This window comes from Lycorma delicatula, chromosome 11 (assembly GCF_047948215.1).
Source record: "Lycorma delicatula isolate Av1 chromosome 11, ASM4794821v1, whole genome shotgun sequence".
Classification (NCBI taxonomy): Eukaryota; Metazoa; Arthropoda; class Insecta; order Hemiptera; family Fulgoridae; genus Lycorma; species Lycorma delicatula.
Window position 1 is genome coordinate 53,874,733 of NC_134465.1, and position 18,335 is coordinate 53,893,067.

An 18,335-nucleotide genomic window follows, 5' to 3' on the forward strand; every position below is an offset into this window, starting at 1 on the left:
ATTTTTTTTTTTTTTTGTCTTCAGTCATTTGACTGGTTTGATGCAGCTCTCCAAGATTTCCTATCTAGTGCTAGTCGTTTCATTTCAGTATATCCTCTACATCCTACATCCCTAACAATTTGTTTTACATATTCCAAACGTGGCCTGCCTACACAATTTTTTCCTTCTACCTGTCCTTCCAATATTAAAGCAACTATTCCAGGATGCCTTAGTATGTGGCCTATAAGTCTGTCTCTTCTTTTAACTATATTTTTCCAAATGCTTCTTTCTTCATCTATTTGCCGCAATACCTCTTCATTTGTCACTTTATCCACCCATCTGTTTTTAACATTCTCGTATAGCACCGCATTTCAAAAGCTTCTAATCTTTTCTTCTCAGATACTCCGATTGTCCAAGTTTCACTTCCATATAAAGCGACACTCCAAACAAACACTTTCAAAAATCTTTTCCTGACATTTAAATAAATTTTTGATGTAAACAAATTATATTTCTTACTGAAGGCTCGTTTAGCTTGTGCTATTCGGCATTTTATATCGCTTATGCTTCGTCCATCTTTAGTAATTCTACTTCCCAATTAACAAAATTCTTCTACCTCCATAATCTTTTCTCCTCCTATTTTCACATTCAGTGGTCCATCTTTGTTTTTTCTACTACATTTCATTACTTTTGTTTGTTCTTGTTTATTTTCATGCGATAGTTCTTGCGTAGGACTTCATCTATGCCATTCATTGTTTCTTCTAAATCCTTTTTACTCTCGGCTAGAATTACTATGTCATCAGCAAATCGTAGCATCTTTATCTTTTCACCTTGTACTGTTATTCTGAATCTAAATTGTTCTTTAACGTCATTAACTGCTAGTTCCATGTAAAGATTAAAAAGTAACGGAGATAGGGAACATCCTTGTCGGACTCCCTTTCTTATACGGCTTCTTTCTTATGTTCTTCAATTATTACTGTGGCTGTTTGGTTCCTGTACATGTTAGCAATTGTTCTTCTATCTCTGTATTTGAACCCTAATTTTTTTAAAATGCTGAACATTTTATTCCAGTCTATGTTATCGAATGCCTTTTCTAGGTCTATAAACGCCAAGTATGTTGGTTTGTTTTTCTTTAATCTTCCTTCTACTATTAATCTGAGGCCTAAAATTGCTTCCCTTGTCCCTATACTTTTCCTGAAACCGAATTGGTCTTCTCCTAACACTTCTTCCACTCTCCACTCAATTCTTCTGTATAGAATTCTAGTTAAGATTTTTGATGCATGACTAGTTAAACTAATTGTTCTGTATTCTTCACATTTATCTGCCCCTACTTTCTTTGGTATCATGACTATAACACTTTTTTTGAAGTCTGACGGAAATTCCCCTTTTTCATAAATATTACACACCAGTTTGTATAATCTATCAATCGCTTCCTCACCTGTACTGCGCAGTAATTCTACAGGTATTCCGTCTATTCCAGGAGCCTTTCTGCCATGTAAATCTTTTAATGCTCTCTTAAATTCAGATCTCAGTATTGTTTCTCCCATTTCATCCTCCTCAACTTCCTCTTCTCCCTCTATAACACCATTTTCTAATTCATTTCCTCCGTATAACTCTTCAATATATTGCATCCATCTATCGACTTTACCTTTCGTATTATATATTCGTGTACCATCTTTAACACATTATTAGATTTTAATTTATGTACTCCAAAATTTTCCTTAACTTTCCTGTATGCTCCGTCTATTTTACCAATGTTCATTTCTCTTTCCACTTCTTAACACTTTTCTTTAATCCACTCGTCTTTCACCAGTTTCTTTCTGGCGAAAGAAGAGTGGATTAAAGAATTAAAACCGATAGGTGGTTTGAATTAAATCCGATCGGTAGTACTGTTTTGACAACTGAATTTAATTACATTCTAACTTTAATAAAGTGAAAGGTTAAATTTTGTGTAGTTCCGTAATATTTTGTAAGTTTCTTAATGTTCAGTATGAATTTTAATGATTTTGCAGCCACAACCCTTTTCATTAAAAAATTATTTTCCACCGAATACTGTGATTAAAGAGTGGTGTGAATAAATCCGATAGGTAGTGCTGTTGTTTTGCCATTTGGATTTATTTACATTCTGACTTTAAAAGGTTAAATTTTGTGAAGTTCCTAATTTCAGTTTTTTAAAGTTTTATGAAACTTTCAATTGTGTTCATTTAATCTGTATGTATACTCAAATCTAGCAATAGCGAAGCATTGCCGTGTCTGCTAGTTGCACGCTTATTGAGAATATTATTTATTGAAATAACGTTTTAAAGTGTAATTAAAAAAATATACATTGTGCAAATTTGTAAGGTGCAGTATTGAAGTGAGTATTTTACATGAATTTTAATGATGTATACACGTCCATTCAATAACAATCAACTTAATCTACAAATTTAAATTATCAGTTCTCATTTGATTCTATGCAACTTATGAAGTATTGAACGGCTCTTTGAAAATAAAAACGTAAGTTTGTAAAATATATTATAACATTTATAAAATTAAAATATAAGTTATTTATAATAATTATTATAAAAATTATAGTTTAAAGTATATTTAAAAATTGAAGTTATAATTTTTGTAGCTGATTAATTTTATAAAAAATTTTCTAAAATTGTTTTAAATTTACAATTATCTGAAATTTGGTAAAATAAATGTTAAAATAAAGAATGAGAAAAATGATAGAAATTTCTATTAAAATTTTAACTACGTCGCTTTTTTTACAGTGCTTTAATTTTTTTATTAATTGATTAATTAAGGTATCATATGGTTATGAAACTTCAAAATTATTAAATAAAACTTTTTTACTTTTTTACTTTTTGTACTTTTTTAGAATGATTGTAAGTTAAAATTAGCAGTAATGTGGATGAAAATTTATTAATTATACTAATTATTAATTTTACGACGTTTCGATTTTTTAATTCAATTTTCATCAGACATCTCAATATTTAGTGAAAATAAATATTAACCATACTACAAATAATTGATCAATAAACCCATTACAATAATATAACAATCACCAACTGAAAATAGTCAAATTAATGAAATTTTGTCCACATTCCTGCTAATTTTAACTTAAATAAACTTATATTTATGTGTTGTGCATTTATTAAAGAACAATGCCACGTCAGCTCAACGTCTGTCGGGTCCGCTAGTTAAATGATAAATTTCTTGCGTTTAATAATTTATTTATCTTTTTAGTATTAAATTTAACAAAAAAAATGTTGAATTTAATAACACAAATTATACGAATATATATTTACTAGGGTTATTTTTTTTCAAGGTCCGATCGGTCACGAAATTAAAACTTGTGAAAATAAAAAATTTTTTATTTTAGCAAGTACTTACATAGTTACGCTATTTCTCTACATAGTCGCCACTCCGATTTAGCAATTTGTCGTAGCGTGGTACCAACTTTCCAATACCTTCGTCATAGAATGGAGCCGCCTGTGTTTTCAGCCATGTTTCTACGCTGGTCTGCAGCTCGATATCTGTGCCAAACTGTTGTCCTCCTAGCCCCAGCGTTTCATGTGAGCAAAGAGGTGAAAATCGGATGGAGCCAAGTCCGGGCTGTATGGTGGGTGATCAAACACTTCCCAACGAAAACTTGAAAAAGTTGACACTCGCTTCCTTCTCTGACCGCCTGCATCATGAACATCTGTACGTCCTGCTTTAAAGTTCCTGCACCATTGTCTCGTACTTTGCTGTCGCTCATTGAAGTTTCATTGTACACATTTCTTATTCGTCGATGAATTTCAGCTGCATTACACCCCTCAGCCTAAAGAAATCGAATTACCGCACGCACCACACTTGGCGGGAGATGCTATTGTTGTAGACATGTTTACGTGGTAGCTGCGCGTGTTCAGCTAAACCAAGTGACGCGGCGTGATTGAAGGCCATACTAGAGACGCTGCGCAACATATATGCGGAAAGGTTCATCCGATTTTTGGGCAAGTTTTTATTTCGTAGTGAGTTACATAGAAACCCTAAATGTTGTACTGACAACATAAACGTTGTTAGAATCGTGCAGTTCACTGTACCAGGTAGCTTTAGTAAACCGCAAAAGGCTATAAAAAAAGCGAAAACGGTCTTCTCGTATCGCAATCGTAACTTAATTGATATTTTCTATATCTTATAGTAAAAGAATGGAAGAAAATATTTAAAAATATGTATATAAAACTAAAAATCCTGTGGGATTTTAATATTGTGGATATAAAAAAAAATCTCGTGTGTACTTATGTGCGCACATAAGAATTTATACTTATTTGGCGTGAATAAATAACACTTAAATTAAATAATATATATTTTATGCAGTTTAAAAGATATTGAAGTATTTGTTGTCATATAAAACAAAGTTCATGGAATATATTTCGATTAGTTTAGTTCCATTAATTCTTCGGATGACGATTAAATAGGCACGAGGATTATGATATGAAAAATACGATACAAATAGTTTTATTTTATAATAGTGTATTTTATCAAAAATTTTGATTTTAGTAAATTTAAAATTATTTATGCAAAATCAAGAATTTATCTGATGTGTGGTATTTCCGTCATTAAAAAATAAAATTTTACACATAAAATATAATACTTTATAAATATAACCTCAAATCTTGATACACAATTTTCACAAAAAAATAAATAAATAAATATACGCTGCAATATATATAAAGTTTTATGAATACTAACCACAATATTGACAGTGAAATATCTGTCTTCAGAAATCCGTGTATATAAATATATATTTATTACCACTCAATATCTGTATGTTTACAACTCGTGCCAATCACGAACGACTGACTAAATTAGACACTACACGCACTTGCGAGCAAACTGATCCACTTGGGCCTGCGCAAATTTTCATGGTGTGTTACATCGACGCGCGCAAATAACGTAACTTTCTGAAAATATACTGTGATCAGTTTCTCCTAACGCGCCAAAATAAGTATAACTTATCTGTTTACGCTCACACAGAACAATTAAAATTGATTTCAATTGTAAAAACAAGTTCCTTTCTTTATTCTCTATGTAGAAGACGCGCAATATAATTGAATATAGGCTGTGCTTTTTGTTAGTCAAGCCAAATTACACTTTAAAAAAAAAAATTGTTACCTGGACTTTTATAAGTGGAAATAGTAAACAGGCTTATAATAACCATAAAAAAATAAATGCGTTAACGGAGGTGGTGAAAGGGTTATTTGGGGTTTGAAAAAAATTTTCAATACAAAAATTGTAGATCATGCAAAAATCTATAACTTTTGTAGAGAACACTTTTTAACATAACCTCATAATTTCAGAGAAAATGGGAAAAATCTTCCTTTTTCGGGTTTTTTTAATTTTTCATTTCCACAAATATAATTTAATTTTGACGAATTTTGGTGAAAGTATACTTTGTCTTAAATAACTTAAAATTTTTTTGACGTCAAGTTTCGCCGGAAATCGCAATACCATTTTTGACCCCCTTTTCAATCCCCAGAAATCAACCCTCTACCACCATCGCTCACGCATTTATTTTTTTATGTTTATGTTTTATGTTTAGCCTCTTTACTATTTCCACATATAAAAGTCCAGTTAACAATTTTTTTTTCCATCTAAATGAATTATTTCGGTCGGTCTATTTGTCAAGTTTTTTTAATTCAAACATTAAGGGTCTGACCTTTATTTTTGAAATAAAATTATTTAATCTTTTTAGAAAACAATAACAAAAATGTACTAACAGTATTAGAAATTAAGCAAATTTTTTAATGTTTTTAGTAATACTTTATAATGTTTAATATAAAATTAATGATTTACAGTTGGAACTAAAATAAAATACACCAACACATACTAAATTTTAGTTTCTAAAAAATTTTTTTTGGTCGCTGTGGTATTTTGTTTAATTAAAATAAAATATTTTTACACACACTTTTTGCTAGTTTTAAAATTAAATCTAACAAGATTATTAAATAAGCTTAAGTAAATTTAAAGATCATATACCTCCTTGAATAAAGGCTAAAATAAGAAAAATACATTTAAAAAAAAATCTTCTGCATCTTAAATCTGGGATTTGTTATTTAAAAAAAAAAAATTGTAGACGGTGCTTATTCAGTTTTTGATCAAAGTCGCAGACACAACGTTGTTCGAGAAACCACAGTTTTACCGATTTCGCATTAACGGACTTGGGTTTATCAACAAATCAGTGAATGGTGTTATACCGGATTGGTCTAGTGGTGAACGCGTCTTCCCAAATCAGCTGATTTGGAAGTCGAGAGTTCCAGCGTTCAAGTCCTAGTAAAGCCAGCTATTTTTACACGGATTTGAATACTAGATCGTGGATACCAGTGTTCTTTGGTGGTTGGGTTTCAATTAACCACACATCTCAGGTATGGTCGAACTGACAATGTACAAGACTACACTTCATTCACACTCATACATATCATCCTCTGAAGTATTATCCAAACGGTAGTTACCGGAGGCTAAACAGGAAAAAGAAAGTGAATGGTGTTATAAACAATATAACCCAAGGTTGTTTATTATAACAATTCTGACCTTTGTGCGAATGCCGATACCAGCTGTCGCCAGTCTGTTCTCTGTGTGCGTTGAATGTGTTAGCTTCGGTGCTGTGTACATTGTTCTTTTGTTGTCAATATATCGTTGCGTCAAACTCTTTACAAGATTTTAGTTATCTAAAGAGTTTATTTAATGTTTTACTTTCTGCTCACGGCTGTTTCTGTATTGTCGGAAAATCTAGAATTAGATTTTTTTTAAGTGAGATGTTGTGCTCGGTAAGGCTCATCGTGCTATATGTTTTTGTACTGTTAGTTAATTATGTGTCTGAATTCATGTTTTTTTTTTATATTTTATTTTGTGAATGTAATTGTAATGTTTATTCAACTGTTCTTAGTTACGTCTTCTGTTCTTGTAAACAAATGTTATATATCATATTGCTCTCCATTATTACAGTCGATTCATAAATTCTTCTTGCGTTTCTGGTACAATTATAAATTAGACAAACTTCAAATAACGTTGATATGCTGTTTTATTTGTTTTTTCTCTCTTTCGTATTCACTACCCAATCCAGACCATCAGATCCTCTCAGAACAGGGCTCTACATATGAAGTTAAACTCTGATTTTGTAAAATACTTAAGCCGATCGGAGGTAGAGCAAAATAACAAAAAAAACATTTATTTCAACTTCGGAGGTGGAGTTTGATTTTTAAAAAAAGTTTTTGATTGTATTATTGATATATGCGTTATATGTAATTAATTCGCTTTAATAAGTATTTCTATAAACTGCCTATGAGCATAACCGAGATTTGAGTATTCGCGAAATCCTCCTACTACTTCACGAATTTTGAACAAACAATGAACGTGATCGGTGCCTCATATATAGAAATATTTGAGCCAAATTTTAAAAAAATCGGTTGAATCAATCCTGAGATATAAGGTCAAAAGCAGTACGACACACTCGTATGTTCATGTATATATTTTTTTGATCTAGGTCAGTGGTTTCAAAACTTACTATGCCCATGGATCCCTTTTTATAACAATACCTTGACCACGAACCCCCAATTGAAATAACACAATGCGTAATAGAGAAATTACAAATTTAACTTGTCTTGAATGACAAATGGTGACGTAATAATAAAATATAATTAAAACATTGTGATATTTAAACTTGTATTTATTCAAATTATAACTTTTGTATTAAAATACAAAACAACATTTATTTTAATTTTTTTCAATGAGATGGGTGAACCTGATGGGATGATAAGAGATTTACCTATATTCTGCTCTGTTTTTAACAGTCATAAATCTCCACGAGCACTGATTTCCAGTCTATTTTATTTTTGGTGATGAGGCTCATAACCAGTAAATCCACGTCCAACTAAATAGAAAGACGAGAAAACAATTAACAGCTTCTGTACCATGACCCATAATCCAGGATTTAAAATTGGTATTTATTTCTATAACCAGAATTAGTAGTATTCTTGTTCAAACATTGGTTTCAGCTCCTCATTTTTGGATAATTCAATAAATTGCTCTTGTATTAATATGGATTCATCCGAGTTTGCGGGCCTACTTACAAAAGGGCCCGACACCCGATCTGGGATGACCAAGTGAAGAATGTCTTAAAATATTTTTCTGAGGTCGGAATGAAGAGCCGATAAGTGTTGACAGAAGTAAGCAAATTTTCATCTCCTTTTTGCAATTTTGAAACCGAGAGAATTCTCTCTGCAAGTTTTCTTTGTATAGAAAATGTTTTGCAGCAAACACTGAAACTATTAATTTTGATTAAATTTAATCGATCACCTTGGAACTTTAAATTGGTTTTATTAAATGTGGCAAATAAATCAGTTTTGTAAGCTGTCATATTTTGAATTGAGCAGTAAATCATTGTCATTACTTTGCAGGAATTCCAACACTGAATCAGAAAGTCCATAAAATCGATCCAAACATGGACTTTTAGATAACCAACGAACTAGTAAAGTAGTAAACGATTATAGGGTCATTCACGCGAACCGGATGTTTTTGAAGTGGGTTGTACTCGGGCGTTCGTGGTGGGAGGGGCACGTGGCTGGTGTCTGACGTTTCCTTTGTTCATAACATTTACATTTTAGTCGTTGAGATGGAGCCGTGGACGCTATACCAACGCCAGTACGCGTATGACAGTTTTGTGCGAAATGACGAATCCGTAACTGCTGTTCAGCGAGATTTCCGCCGTCAGTTTAATATCCATCGTAATGCAAGTGTCCCTTCTCGTAACACAATATTGCGACGGGAAAACAACCTTCGAACAAGCGGTTAAATATTGAAGAAAAAACCACCGGGTCCTCGACGAACTGCTAGCACTCCGGAGAACATCGAACGAGTAAGGGAAGCCATTGTCAGAAGCCCACGCCGCTCTATTCAGAGGCATTCAGCAGCGCTTCAAATGAGCACAAGTACGGTAAGACGAATTCTGCATACAGACCTGTATTTCCATCCTTACAAGATAACCGTCGTGCACCAGTTAAACGAGCAAGATTTCACCTAGCGATTACAATTTTGTCGACAAATGCTTACCGTTTTTGAAGAAAATGAAAATTTGTTATTTTTAATGAGTGACGAAGTCCATTTTCATCTGAATGGCTTCGTCAACAAACAGAATTGCCGGTATCGGGCAGAAAGAAACCCACATCGGCTTCACAAGAGACCACTTCATAGCCCAAAGGTTACTGTCTGGTGTGCAATAGGAAAGGTCGGCGTTATTGGACCATATTTTTTTGAAGAAAATGACGCTGCCGTAACAGTAACAGCTGATCGTTACATTGCGATGTGGAATACGTTTTTCATATCTGAGTTACGAAATCGGGGAATCGATTTTCAAAATGTGTTATTCCAGCAGGATGGAGCTACAGCGCACACAGAGAGCGCAACGATGGCTGTTCTCCGTAACTTGTTTCCGGGACGGATCGTTTCCAGATTCGGCGACATTCCTTGGCCCCTCGGTCCCCCGACTTGAGTAGTTGTGATCTTTTTCGGTGGGGGTTTCTGAAATCGCGTGTGTACGGCAATAAACCGCGTACATTGGAGGACCTAAAGATCGCAATTCGTAATCACGTCACCCAGATTGATGTAGACATGCTGCAAAGAATTGAGGCCAGATGCCGTGATAGGCTACAACAATGTATTGCCCAAAATGGACATCACTTGCCGGACATAATTTTTCGTTCATGAGTAAGTAACAAATGCTTTTATTTAACAAGTGTTTCAGTACCAATAAAACTTTTTTTAAGTAAATATTCAATTTTTTATGATTATTTCAAAAACATCCGGTTCCCGTGATTGACCCTGTATAATCTTCATCATTTTCCAAACAAAGTTGAGGAAATAATCTCTGATTTAAGTAATTCCTTTTGATTTTATTAACTGGTCTAATGACATACTCTAGTGAGCCGTAATCTTTTGAAATCTTAAATGTTGTTTCATCTTATATCAGTTTCTAAACGCTTGACAAATAACAATTCTTGTAAAAGTTTTTTTCTTTTACAAATTACATAAGCTAAAAGTAAAGCTTCATTTTTTGACAAAGTTGACTCATCAAGCTATATAGAGAATTCAGATGTTTTTAAATACTCGCATAAAAAATTTTTTACACTGAACGATTTCGTTAATCCTTCGTTGTACTGTATTATAATTTAGTGGAATTCTTATAATATCGAAAGCTAATTTAAGCAGCACGGTGCGTGTTATTTCACTTGAAGCGGATAAAATAAACTCTTTCCCAATGATGTGCGGGTTTCCGGACTTTGCAATGAGTAAAGAAATATTATAAACAGCTCTCAGTTCATCTTCATCTCTCTCAGATGTTATCGCAACGACGGTGTTTTCAAATATTCTTCTTTGACTGTTTCAAAGATAGTTAAATCTTTTTTGTCGTTTTGGACTTTTGTCAAATGTTCTTTAAGCTTAGAAGGTTTCATTGATTCAAAGAAGTTTTGATCTTTGTCGATATAATAAAAAGAACACAAATCCGTTTGTAGTACAAAACGAATTTTATAACAACAGAAATAGCATGAATCCCGATGTTACAGTTTATACGGACGGCTCTAGAAACGTTAATTCGGTTGGTTGTGGTTTTCTAGTTGGCAACAGAACGTACATGTTAGGCCTTCCCAATATTTCCAGTATTTTCGTCACAAACTGTATGCCATTAGTGTGGTTAGCCCAAAATTTTGACATTTTCTTGTTCGCTAAGATTCCATGAGTACCCTACAGACAATTAGTGATGTATACTCTAGATACCCTGTTGTTTGTGAGATTCAGTGTATTATTTCGCAGATGACTAGTCGTAATACAACGGTGAGCTTCTGCGGATCCCCAGCCATATAGGAATTTCACATGCAATGAGCACGCAGATAATTCGGCAAAAGAGGGTTGTTTCCAGCCTCCTTTCACCGACCGTATCACTTATAAATGATCTTGTCTGTTTCCTGAAGAAAGTGGTTCATGATGAATGGCAAAGTAAATGGAATGCCACCACAAACAACAAGCTTCGTCCAATTAAGAACACTGTTTCACCGTGGAGCTCCTCATGCAGAATTAACTGTCAGGTGGAGGTTATTAACTGCCGTTTGCAAATAGGACACACTAACACTTACCGATATCTGATAACACAAACAGATGGACCAGTTTGTGCTCGTTGCGATTGTCGACTTGACAGTGCATCACATTCTTGTGGATTGTATCCGTTATGCGGTATTACATCGTTAGTTTAACTTGGAAACTAACATTCGAACTTTTCTAGAGAATAATGATACGAAGTTATCTTATGTTTTATGATTCTTTAGGGCCGTCCGTTTGTATTCAAATATTTCAATTACTGTGTTTCAGCTATTTATAATGATACACTGTAATTTTAATCGTCAGATATATAACGTGATATATCTTTGTGTATCTATTTTGATTTTAGCATACGGTAAAGGTTTTTACATTTTAAGATGTATTTTAATTGTTTTAAACGTGTTTTCTTTTTATTTAATTTTTAACATTTAGTTTTTTAAAACACATACTTCGTGTTCGGGCGATGATAACACCGAAGCGTTTTTCGCCCAGAAAAAAATTGATTATTTGAAAATGTTTTATTGCATAGAAGGCACATAGGTAAAGTACTATTTCTTTTTGAAGTACTATTCAGTACTTATGTTGTCTGTATTTTTTTCTTCGGCTCACTCATACTGTTATCTGTAAAAAAGGACACAAATTGAAGATATAAGAAAATATAACATTTTATTTTTGTGAAAAAAAACCACTGTTTTTTTTTTTTTTTTTTTTCTTTTTTTTTTTTTTTTTTTTTAACCTCCGGGGCCGCAGTTAAGCATTATTGTACAGAGGATGAGATGAATGATTTGTAGCGTGTGTGAAAAATGCCATGCCTGACCGGGATTCGAACCCGGGACCTCCGGGTGAAAGGCCTGTGTTAACCTGCACAGATATATCGGTACGGCCGCTTCGACCTGACTTCCACCGTGCGATGTTCTTCATTACTTGTATTTTATGTACCTATCTATAATATTTTACTGAGGATATAAAAATCGTTACCAATTTGGTTTAACTTTCATAATAATGAAAATAGATCCCAGTTATTTTTCTTTATGTTAAACCTTTCGCGGACCCCCGACGTTGTCCACGCATCCACAAGTTAATACTAATTAATAACATTAATAAATTTATTACAGAAATTCAGGATAAATGTAATGCATTTAAAACAGCAATTTACCGGATTTATTACTAGTTTTTTATAGTTATAAATATGTAAATATTGTGAACCAGTTTTAGAACATGTGATTGTATGGTATACTTCAGAACTTGTTACACAGATATGAATCGAGAGATTTTACATCCTTATATTTATAAGATGTTATACGAGTATAATATGCCATTGTATAATGAAACACTTGAACCTAATAAAAAAGAAGCAATAATTTCTTATTATAAAAATCATTCAGAGATTGATCGTGGGCAGGAAATTATTGATTTACTAGGATCAATATCATTTCAGTAAAATTAATAACAAGATTAACATGGCTACTGAAAAACCAACATTGTAATTAATAAAAATGCTGTTAAATTTAGACTTAATTTTATTTTTATATTTACATGTCTACCATTCACCGTGCAGTTTTTATTCATAAAAATAACTTCTTACAGAGAAAAATCAAACCGGAATTTACATAAATTAAGCAGTTAGCTAGGAATTTGGCTAAAAGAATATTTTTGTTAAGGTCTTTTATTTGTATTAAAATTTTAAGAATTGTTTATTTTCTCAAATGCGTTGCCATTTCTTTAAGCTAATCAATAGAATGAATTCATACATTATTTAATGTGTGATTCTTCACCAACCGGTCACTGTAAATCTTTTTATTTGGCATTATGACATTATCTTCTTTATTTGTTTATATAAAACACTAGCTGGCAGTCCAATTTTGTTGAATGATGTCATTTGCTAACATAAAACGAGGGAAAAAATAATTTAAAAGAAAATCACTGTGATGCCACGAAAATTAAAAACATTTTGCTTATTTCATTATACCATGCTTCAATTAATTATATCAGAAATTAGGAGAATTATAACTTAAAGATTTAAATCAGTTGAAGTTAATTAAAATGTTTCAGTATCAAGAGTTTTTTTTTAATCAGCATCAAGACTTAAGCATATACTAAGATAGTACTTTTTATTATATTATTATTATTATTATTCATTCACCTTGAGCTTGTTACGCTATAGTGTGGTCAGTTTTAAGCTCTTTCCCATAGTTTGCGAGATAAATGGCCTAGAATATAAATATTCCAGGATAAAGTAGTACAACCTTCAAAAACATGTAACTCGTATAACACTATCACCTGTATAACTATCTCTGATAGTTAGCTGCATGACCTTCAAAAAGATCAAGGTCATATATGTAACTATATATTCCAATGTAAAATGTTATCATTTCCAAAATGGAGAGAAAAATGTGTACGCAAACAGAAAACTGCTCCAAGAACTGATAAAATTCTAGTAAGAAATAGTAAAAGTAATCCAAGGAAAACAAGCTCAAATCTTAAAAGAAATTTATTAGCAACTGGTTTTGAAGTTAGTAGTTCAACTGTATGCCCTGTAGGCTTCTGGAAGCTGGCCAAAAAGCAAGAAGACCAATGAGAAAACAATTAACTCCTAGAATGAAGAAAAATGTTCAGCATTGGCCCAAAAAACATAAATCATGGACTGCTGATGTCTGGAAGAAGGTAATTTTTAGTCATAAAACTCGTTTATTTGTCCAGGGTTACAAATCAAGTGTCGTGAGACAAGGTGACAGTGAACCTTTGAGACCTGAGCATATCCAACAAACTGTAAAACACCCTCTGAAACAGATGTTTTTCACAACATTTACAACATATTATAGAGGAAGGTATGGTGACTATGTCAAAAATGGAGTATCATGATATTTTAAATCATTACATTTTAGAGTTCAACTAGTTACCACACTGATTTTTACTTTATATCTTTGCATCGACTGAAGTAATTTTTCTCAAATTTGGTTCAATATTTCTTGATATGAGACATTGATCACATTCATTTTTTGTTCAAAATTCATGAAGGGTTGGATGGATATCGCAAAAGAACAGATTTCAATTTCCTTCAGAAGAATTTGAGAGAAAAATTTATTAAAGCAAATTTATTACCTACAATTTTTTTTTCAAAAATAACCCTAACCTCTTAAAACTGAAATATAAGTTTTTTGTTATTTTTTTCTATCTCCCTTCAGTTTAAATATTTAAAAAAATGTTTTTAAGTTCTATACTTCATATAGGGTTATTTGTGAAAAAAAATTGTAGGTAATAAATTTACTTTAATAAATTTTTCTCTGAAATTCTTCTGAAGGAAATTGAAATCTGTTCTTTCACGATATCCATCCATTCCTTCACGAATTTTGAACAAAAAATGAATACGATCAATGTCTCATATCAAACCAATTTGAGACAAATTACTTCAGTCAATGCAAAGATATAAAGCCAAAATCAGTGTGGTAACTAGTTGGACCCTAAAATGTAAAGATTTTAAAAAACCACAATACCCCATTTTTGACATGATAAGCAAACCTTCCTCTACAATATAGCTCTTTTAGATGTATTTGCCCAGAAAGTAAAATCTATTAATGTATAATTTTGACCAGGCAACAAGCTTATTATTAAAACCATAAAGCTAATTCAAATATGTTTTAAAAATATATGACATTCATTATATGCTCTCGTACATTATCAACAAACAATTTTTGATTAATACATATATATAGCTATAAAGAAATTTTTACAGTTTTTTAAATTGCATACCCTAGACCTAAAATGCACAAAGGTTTTTTGAATTTTTTTTATTTTAGCATTTACTGAAGAGGGGTTGTTTAGAGATAACTTTACTTAAGCTATATATATATATATATATATATATATATATATATATAATATACTGTGCAAATTTATTGGGACAAAGTAAAAAAACACTCTTTTTCAAAAAACTATGCCTTTATTCATTTTATATTCATTTATAATTTATATAAAATATAAATAATATACATATATAATATAGTCATATATTATAATAATAATATATAAATTTATATATTTTTATATTCATTTTATATTTCAGCCATTAACATAAAATAAAAGTATTGTGACTATTAGAATTTGTAGTTGTATTTCTTAATTTTTTTTCAGGTACTTTTGCTGTGGCCAACAAACACAGAAGATAATACCTTACAGCAGTGATCAGTACTAGTGATTCTTTCAGTAATCTATGTGTAACCCAAATAAATATGAATCATAGTGATAATATCCTCGGAGATGAAGAAATTAAATCACTTTCTCAACGTTTAAAAAATAGTCAGGTTACTATTGTGAATCTTAGTTGTAATATTATCGGAGATAAAGGTGCTAAATATTTAGCTGAAATTCTGAAAGATACTCAAATTACTACTCTGAATCTTTTCAGAAATGAGATAGGTGATGAAGGTGCTAAATTTCTCGCTCGCCATCTAAAAGAAAGTCGAGTGACTGATTTAAATCTTAGTGATAATTATATTGGAGATGAAGGTGCTAAATATCTAGCGGAAATTCTGAAAGATACTCAAATTACTAGAATAGATCTTAGAGAAAATAATATAGGTGTCTGTGGAGCTCAGTACTTAGATCTTGCCCAAGGTTATACTAAAAGGTGTAGTCTTAAACTTGATATCAATTATTGTGCAAATTGTCAAAATTACATTCGCATAATTTCATCGTACAGTTCTCAAATGCATCAAATTGCGAACGTCACTCTTTATGGTGATGGAATAGGAACTAACGCTGTAAATTATCTAAATCAAAGATTTAAAGAAATTCCTATTGTCGATTTAACTTTGAATTCTGATGAATTGAATGCTATTGAATCTCAATATTTGGCTCAGGCTTTTAACGACATTGAAATTATGAATCTTAATGTACACAATTGTCACGTTATGCAAACTAATGGCATTCAATATTTAGTTAAAATATTTAGACATAGTAGAATCGTTGAATTAAATCTTTGCAAAAAACAACTAAAAAGTACAGGTGCAAAATATGTAGCTAATCTTTTAAAAGAGATTAACATTATTGATCTCAATATCAGTATGAATTGCATTGAAGATGAAGGCGTTAAACACTTAGTATCAGGTTTAAAAAACAATACGATTAGACGACTTTTACTTTCCTACAATAATATACGACATGAGGGTGCTAAATATTTAGCTGAAATCTTAAAAGATACTCAGATTACAAGTTTAGATTTATGTTATAATCGCGTAGGAGTTCATGGTGCTAAATATCTAGCAAATGGTTTAAAGAACAGTCAAGTAACTCGTCTCGGTTTAGATGGAAATATGATTAAATATAAAGGATATCGATATTTAATTGATACTCTTGAAGATACCAATTTATATTCAATTGATCTGCATCATAATTGTATAGAAGAAGGATTAGAAAAGGGAACTCTACTCTATACTTTCAACATAGAAAGAAATCCTATTACTATTGCAAAAAACATAAAAAAAATATTTAAAGAATTAGTTTCACTAAATCCTTTAACTAGTGAATTTGAATTTATTGTACCTAAAATAAATATATCTACTGTTGATGTAGATAATTATATTTTTTTGATGAAGTCTTTAAATGATAATCCAAATACTAAGGCGCATATTTTTGAAATGTTGTGTCGTAATGATAATCACAGATATAATTTTAAGATTACAAGCAAGATAAATGAATTTATAACAAAAATTGATGATAAATTTATTGCTTTCATCAGGAGCAACTTAACAGATTTACTACAGGTTTTTGATAGTTATAACTATGTAAATCTTGTAAAGCAATTTCAGGACATGCGATCATTTGTTATCGTTCAAAATTTGTTGTTACGTAGAGAACAATATATTAGTTGTTACTTAGATGAGAATAAGGAGATTTTACATCCTTATATTTATGAGATGTTGAATGAGTATAAAATGCCGTTATATAGCAGAGAACTACAACCTAGTAAAAAAGAAGCAATAATTTCTTATTATAAAAATCATTCAGAAATTGATGGTGTACAAGAAATTATTGATTTACTGTGATCAGTATCTTTTCATTAAAATTAATAACAATATTAATGTGCTACAGGAGAACCGGCATTTTAAATAAACATGTAATTAGATTTAAACCTTCTTCTATTTTTGTACTTAACATGTATGTTTTCATAAAAGTTAGTTCATAAGTAAGTTTTCTACTGATAGAAAAAAATAAAGACTGAAATTTACATAAATTAAGAAGTCAGCTGGGAATTCAGCTAATTGTATATATTTCTGTTAAAATCTTTTATTAGTATTAAAATTTTGGAGTGCGTGACCCACCAGTGCTGGGGTTGTTGTGTTCTGATGTATTTGTTTATAAAAAATAAAAAAATCTAGATGGGGAAGACTTAAAAAAAATTTAGGAAGCCTAGGCTCAAAGCGTAGTGACGTGTAGGGCCAGGGGGATAGCCTCTATGCCTAGGGTGTTTTTGGCCCACCCACACCCAAGAGTGGGGGGCCCTGATGTTGGTATAGAGGACTCTCAAGGTGTGAGAGGGTTGCGGACAGCAAAGGACGTGTGCAATGCATGTCTGTAGATTATAGAGTAGGGCCGGGGGGGGGGGGTAGCTCTTCAGGAAGGAGGGGGCATTTTGGCTGTCCAGAAGAGGAAGTTGGTGTGTTCCTATGAGACTGGAGGGAACCTGTTAGGAAAGCCCTTTTGAAGGGGGGTAAGTCAGGGATGACAGAGACTACTGCCACGACACCCTGAGGTGACTGTGTTGTGCCTAATGGCAGGGACTGATTACTTTGGGGATATTTAAAAAGATTTAGGAGTTGTCTATTTTCTAAAATACATAGCCAATACTTTGAACCTTCCTTAAAAGTAAATCCAAACATTATCCAATGTGCAATTCTTCATCCACCAACCACTGTAAATCTTTTCATTTAAGACTTAAGATATAATAATACTTAAATATAGTAATGTATTTGTGAAATATATATAACCAAATATTCTATGTAGTATACTTTGTATTATGTGAACTAATGTACATAAATATTTTTACATTTATTTTTTTTTATTTGTCCGCATTACCTTGTTAATTTGACCACCCATATTTCTATATACATATATATATATATATATATATATATATATATGAATTTCTTGTATTAATCAGGATCAAGTATTGTACATTACTATTGTATTCTACTATTCAAATCTATTGTATATTATTTGTTTTGTTCATATTGTTTTGAATGGAT

General features: G+C 31.6%; 1 protein-coding gene across 2 annotated transcripts; it reads left to right on the forward strand.

Annotated features, from left to right (window-relative positions):
• Positions 1-1,847: 1,847 nt before the first annotated feature.
• LOC142332559 (uncharacterized) lies at positions 1,848-17,898 on the forward strand. 2 transcript variants are annotated; one of them, XM_075379023.1, is made up of 2 exons: positions 1,848-2,472; positions 15,223-17,898. In XM_075379023.1, the coding sequence occupies exon 2, from the start codon at positions 15,321-15,323 to the stop codon at positions 17,133-17,135; it is 1,815 nt and encodes a 604-aa protein (XP_075235138.1). In that variant the 5' UTR covers positions 1,848-2,472; positions 15,223-15,320; the 3' UTR covers positions 17,136-17,898. The 2 variants fall into 2 exon arrangements, with proteins under 2 accessions (XP_075235138.1, XP_075235139.1); XM_075379024.1 differs by lacking the exon at positions 1,848-2,472 and adding an exon at positions 6,679-6,770.
• The last annotated feature ends 437 nt before the right edge of the window (positions 17,899-18,335 follow it).